This window comes from Tasmannia lanceolata, unplaced genomic scaffold (assembly GCF_043159265.1).
Source record: "Tasmannia lanceolata isolate RefF3 unplaced genomic scaffold, GAP_Taslan_0.1 ptg000018l, whole genome shotgun sequence".
In the NCBI taxonomy this organism is placed as follows: domain Eukaryota; kingdom Viridiplantae; phylum Streptophyta; class Magnoliopsida; order Canellales; family Winteraceae; genus Tasmannia; species Tasmannia lanceolata.
Genome location: NW_027518695.1, coordinates 13,164,478 through 13,170,818, shown reverse-complemented (window position 1 = coordinate 13,170,818; position 6,341 = coordinate 13,164,478). Strand labels below are relative to the sequence as shown.

Genomic DNA, 6,341 nt, shown 5'->3' with positions numbered 1-6,341 from the left:
TGACTCGTCCAAGCCATTCATTCCATAGAAGCTGACGTAGATAGGTTGTTCCTAAAAAATTATCTCATATGTTCCTCCTAATTGTTCGATCTGTAGAGGCATAAAATGGATTATTTTGTAGACATCCATTTTAAATCTGCACAAATCAACGCTTACCATGACCCTATGAAGATGATTTCTTAGCTACACCTTTAGGTCCTATAGAATTAATATCTAACATAACCCAAGCAACATGGGCAGCCACTCTAGTTAAAAACTCTACCTCAGAAATTCTATATATGAACTCAAGCTTAGAAACCATTTACTACAAGTTTACATGAGAAGGAGTGGGCAAAGGAAGTGTTATATCTACTACCTTTAATTCCCCATTTAGTGCATTTCTGACTATTTTTTTACATTAGAAGGGGTGGCCAAGGAAGAAAAGGGGGGTGAGTATATAACTTCTCAAAAAATAATACAAAAATCTCAACGATTCCTTCACACGTCCCATCTGGTCCTTGGCTCTGAGCGAGCGAGACTGCTCTCTCCCTCTCTCTCTCTCTCTCTACTTTATCGTCTTCTCTTTCTCTCTGTCTATTTATATCTATCAAAATCTCAAAATACCTACTAGGCATTAATCTCTGATTCTTTCACAAAACTTTAATGGACGGCCACGATTTCACGACGAGGAGCTGAACCCAAACCCATGATTTCTTCCTATAACACCCTCTTTCTCTCTTCTGAAAAGAAAATGCGATTCTTACAACAAGGTTAGCTTTCTTTCTCACTCGTTTCATCTTCTCACCCTCTTTTCACTCTACTTTTTCCATTTCTTCTTTCCTTCATTAATATTTTGGTTTAATAGTTGTTTTTGTTTTTTGGGTCTGAGATTATTTGGGTTTTTGTTTTTTGATCTTTTTCAGAGACTTAAATTTAAGGATCAGATCGTCTGATCCGAATGCGAATGTTCTGTAGGAAAATCTCCTCTCTGTCTGGTAAATATTTCTTCCTTGTTTGGTTCTTCTTCTCCAGATAAGAAAAAACAACCCTAAAAAGAAGTATCAGTTCTAAGTCTCAGTGATGTTGGATCTCAATGTGATATTATCTGATCCCTTCTGCGAAGAACAATCTCCACCAGAGAAACAGATGGACGATTCAGGAACATCAAATTCCTCTGTAGTCAATGCAGAGGGTTCAAGCAATGGTGGTGATGACGATTCTTGTTCTACTCAAGCTAATCTCTTTGCTTTCAGTTTTGATATCCTAAAAATAGGGAACCCAGATGATGAAATGGAAGAAAATGGGCTGTCTCTTCAATCTGATTTTGTTACTAAACAGTTGTTTCCAGTGAGATTAGAAGGGGGAATTGGCGTTTCGGGCCCTTCGTCAGCATCATCTTCGTCTTCGTCTAGGCCGCATTGGGTGGATCTTAGTAATTTTCAGGTTGATGGTGGTAATGGGCCCGCCGTGGTTGGGGTTAAGGTGTTACAGCAGCAGCAGGTGAAGAAGAGTAGGCGTGGACCGAGGTCTAGAAGCTCGCAGTATCGGGGAGTCACGTTTTATCGGAGAACAGGGCGGTGGGAATCGCATATCTGGTTAGTATTTTGATCAGAGTAGATGGGGTTTAATTCTAATTTTGATTTTTGGGTTTGCTTTGAACAAATGGGTTTTTAGGGAATCTAATTTCTGGTTAGTAATTTGATCAAAGTAGATGTAGTTCAATTTAAATTTTGCTGTTTGGGTTTGCTTTAATTAAGTTTTTTTTTTTAACTTTTTGGCAGGGATTGTGGGAAGCAAGTGTATTTGGGTAAGAAGATTGTAGTCTGTTTAATTCAATTGAATCTGTTGCTGTTACTGTTTTTTTTTTTCTTGTCTCAATTGGGGTTTGATTATCTGGGTGTTGTGTTTTGTAGGGGGATTTGATACTGCTCATGCTGCAGCTAGGTAAGAGTCTTTTTTAGGGGAAAGCCCATGTTTTGTTTTGGTGTTTCCTGTTAAAAATTTACAGATGGCTGTTTTTTTTTTTTTTTTGTTGATCAATCTTTTATTGCAGGGCTTATGATCGAGCTGCGATCAAGTTCAGGGGAGTTGACGCTGATATTAATTTCAATCTTAGTGATTATGATGATGATCTGAAGCAGGTGGTTTCGTGTGCCAGTTTCTGTAATGGTCCTCTTTATGTTTTGATGCAGTTTTAGGCTGGTGAGTTCTATCATCTTAATATCTGAATTATCTTTTGGTTGGTTTTCAGATGAGGAACTTGACCAAGGAAGAATTCGTGCACATCTTACGCCGTCAAAGCACTGGTTTCTCCCGGGGAAGTTCGAAATACAGAGGTGTGACGCTCCACAAATGCGGTCGGTGGGAAGCTCGTATGGGCCAGTTCCTTGGCAAGAAGTGAGTTTCCCTCACTCCAATTCGTGTTCTAGATTATCATCCTGTAGATTGGATAATTGTTTCATAGCCCATTTCAATATGCTATTCTTGTACCTCAAATTGGTTTTAACATCTAATCCGGGCTTTTTTTTTCGCTATTCGTGTCTGCCTAGGTTGCCTGACTGAATTAACTTAAGAAGCCCCTTTTTCCTGTTAAACCCTCAGTTTATAAAGAACTTCACATTAACCCGGATTTTCTGAAAAAACCTTGGGAACCCTGTCTTCATGGATGAGAATATGATGCTTGCGTGCAGGTACATATATCTTGGGCTATTCGACAGCGAAGTAGAAGCTGCAAGGTCCTACTGATCATGAATTTCACTCTCCTGATAATGAATTTATTAAATACAAAGAATATCAACCCTACTAGGGTTCAATCCAACATCAATCTCCCTTCTGGTTTTGCAAATCAGGGCATACGACAAGGCGGCTATCAAATGTAATGGAAGGGAGGCGGTTACCAATTTTGAACCAAGCACGTATGAAGGAGAGATAATATCTGAGGCTGATAATGAAGGTATTTAGCAACATAAATAATCTTATCTCATATACTTGGAACATGATTTTCTTTGTTATATGCAGGAAATCTAACAAATCCATCTCTTTGAAATGATTTTTGATGTGGTTTTTTAATGCCTTTAACACAGGCACAGCCCACAATCTTGATCTGAACTTGAGGATTTCTCCCCCTTCTTTTGGTCATGCTCCGAAGGGGGATGGAAGTTCGGCGAGTTTCCATTTACATTGTGGCCCTTTTGAATCGCCTGAAGTTATGAAAGCTAGGGTAATCAACTTAAACTTTTGAATATTTTTTTTTTTTGACATAGGGTGTCCCCACTCCATTTTAGGGCGGGACTAATCCCTATGGATGCATGCAATCACCTGTAAACCACGTGCATCGGGTTTACTACAGGAGGATTCGATCTCGTAGTATTATCCACTGTTCATTAAGGCAAATTACTGCAAAGAGATCACACCCCTTTCCTCTATTTACGAGTCTAATTAGGCAAGATTTACAGACATTACTACGGCCTTTATAGCTAACTGGTTCTTCCCCCTAATTCATGAATGCAAATTAAGGAACTTCTTCACAACTTGGCTTAATAGTACAGTTTTACATAAAAGTCCTGAAAGGGCTTTAGCCCATATCTTAGTTGGAAGGTACGTTGAGTTGCAACCACGAGGTGGTGCATTCAAACCCAGTTTACCGACCAAGAAAGAATAAAATAAAATAAAGACAGCTGAACCTAATTAAAATCCCGATAGCCTCTTTGCTATTCTCACCAGTAGTAGACATTTGTTGGTACACACATTTGCATATTAAAATTTTACCATTCTCTTGTTTTAGGCATTCTCAAAATGTTGATAATGGATCAAATTGAGTGATTTCCCGTGTAAATTTAGATGTTTACTTGCATTCTTGTATGCGTCACTAATTAGCTTACATATGTCAGAAGTAAATACATGAAAGCATGTGTGGATTGATGGTCTCTTCTCTTTTTTGTGCTATTGCAGACAGAGAACCCTGGTTCAGTAGCAATGGGTCCGCCTCAATTCTTAACAATGGCACACGACCACCCTCCAGTCTGGACTGGTATATACCCCGGTTTCTTTCCCAACTTTGAGGTAATTTCTGCAAGTGACTCATGTCTCTTTGTAAACTTCTTTCTTGAAGAAAATAAATAAGAATCACCTCTATACCCTTTTTTTTTAACGATAATGGTAATTTATTGCAAATATCAAATTTACAAGGAAAATACCCATCTAATCTACGAGAGACAAAGTGTCCCTGTTACACCTGAAAAACAGAAAAATAGAATAAGAGATACGTCGATTGTTCCAGACAATCCTGCAGACTTGAATGTCCAACTCCTTGGTGTAAAATAAAAGATTTCTATTAATCTTGCTTGATTATATTAACCACAGTTAGTGCTTATATAACGCACTTAAGAAATAAAATTAGGAAACAGATGAGATAAGATTAGGAAGAGATAATCCTAGTCTAATCAAGTTGCTTATTCTAGCCTAACTACTTAATCTATTACCCATCAAATCCAACATTCACATCTTGCATGATCTGATATATCCCAAAACTTGGATAGAAACCATAAAAACATCCACCCTTTAGGAAAAATGTCCTAACATCATTCCATCAACTAGCATTTGCCATGATGCAAATGGCTTTGAAGAAGAGGTGTTGTTACTGAGCTTTGGAGAATTATTTCCTTGGAATCCATAATCAATTTTTTAGAAAATGCATTTAGTCTCCTTTTATGTCCGAAGTTTTGTTTTTTTCCCCTGAAATAGTAGATTTAAAAAGATTGGCCTTACGATTCTGGATGATCATCCATCTATGCAAATGTAGATGTATCGCTCAATGCTAGCTGAAACACATAATTCACTTCATAGCCTTGATATATCATAGTTTCAAAACTCCCAAGTGTCATTGTTGACCTGCCCGAGTCGACATCCTTTTACTTTGACCGTATTATTGTCCAAGTCACATTTTTCCCTACAAAGTCAATCAAAACTCCTTTGACTTTCCCGAGAGTTACGACCCCGTCAATTGAGAACTCCATCACACCAGAGTGTTGACTAGGATTTTGCTTTTCCAGCGTTTTGATCTGCATCCACATCCACATTTTGAAAAACTGATATTGATACTGGGATAAATAATTTCCCCGATTCACCATTTCATTTTCTTCTAAGATAATTTCTGTTTTCCATTATTAATATGTTTTAATTAAAAACAGCTACTCATCATCAATTGCCATGCCACTGAACTTTGGAAGGCCATATTGAATCATCTTTTTGTTGCTAACATCCATTAACTCCATCAATCCTGCCATACAATTGAATCTCAAAAGAATTTCTTATATTTTGTCGCTATATGTCCAAAAATCGAATCTCACATAGTACAACCTTCCTTGCTGAATCTCTCCATCTCATACTCACTTTGACAAATTGGATACATAGCTGTGCATTAAATTCATTCATCTCAGTTTTGACTTCTGGGTTAATCTCTCAAATGTAGGAAATGTAAGAAAAGATCCGATTTATCCTGTTTGATCCTTATATTCTCATTAATAATATTGCGAGCTCCAATTACAGGAGAGAATGCACGAGAAGAAGGTTGAAATTGGGTCGTCATCTATTCCCAACTGGGAATGGCAACTTCATGGCCCCACCGCCCCAATGCCACTGTTCTCTTCTGCAGCATCATCAGGATTCTCTACCCCAAGTACAACAACAGCTGCTCTTCCTCCTCCGCTGCCGCCTCCACCTCCCACAGCCAACCGCCATTTCCACCCTCCCCCAACCTCTCATTACTACTACAGGAGCTGAAAGCTTTGACGGTCATGGGACACAACAAATTCCAAAACAAAACAAAAAAAAAAAGTGGGGTTTGATTTATATTTTATACTGCCTAATTCTACTATCTTTTACACAAGCTACATATATATGCTTGTGATGTTGGAAATATTAAGATTTGCCTTGGTATAATTGGGTTTTCTGCTTGAGCCTTCTGTGTTTATTTCTAGACCTTTGCTTATATACAAGGGACATATACTGCGTAATTCTACTATCTAATATACAAGCTCCATATATGTTTGTGATGTTGGAAATATTAAGAATTGCATGAATATAATTGGGTTTTCAGCTTGAGCCTTCTGTGTTTATTCATAGATCATTGCTTTTGTTTTTTAACCAATGATGCATAAGACTTCTACATGATCCTTGCAATGACCAAAATACCCTTATTCATCTGAAAATGATATCCCCACGCCCTTTTCTGATAATGGCACCCTTTGCTTAACGCTTTTTTGTGATGGGCTGTTGTTAATATCCTGTGGCAAATGGTATTTGCACTACTATGTTTTGATGGTGAGACAAACTCACCTTGTCTTTTCCATTTTAATTGCTTG

General features: G+C 37.9%; 1 protein-coding gene across 2 annotated transcripts; it reads left to right on the top strand.

Annotated features, from left to right (window-relative positions):
- The first annotated feature begins 591 nt into the window (after positions 1-591).
- On the top strand, positions 592-6,081 carry LOC143851175 (APETALA2-like protein 3). 2 transcript variants are annotated; one of them, XM_077360516.1, is made up of 11 exons: positions 592-749; positions 903-1,574; positions 1,761-1,786; positions 1,893-1,923; positions 2,033-2,120; positions 2,231-2,376; positions 2,670-2,714; positions 2,829-2,932; positions 3,063-3,199; positions 3,931-4,041; positions 5,527-6,081. In XM_077360516.1, the coding sequence occupies exons 2-11, from the start codon at positions 1,060-1,062 to the stop codon at positions 5,758-5,760; spliced, it is 1,437 nt and encodes a 478-aa protein (XP_077216631.1). In that variant the 5' UTR covers positions 592-749; positions 903-1,059; the 3' UTR covers positions 5,761-6,081. The 2 variants fall into 2 exon arrangements, with proteins under 2 accessions (XP_077216631.1, XP_077216632.1); XM_077360517.1 differs by lacking the exon at positions 2,670-2,714.
- Positions 6,082-6,341: the final 260 nt, after the last annotated feature.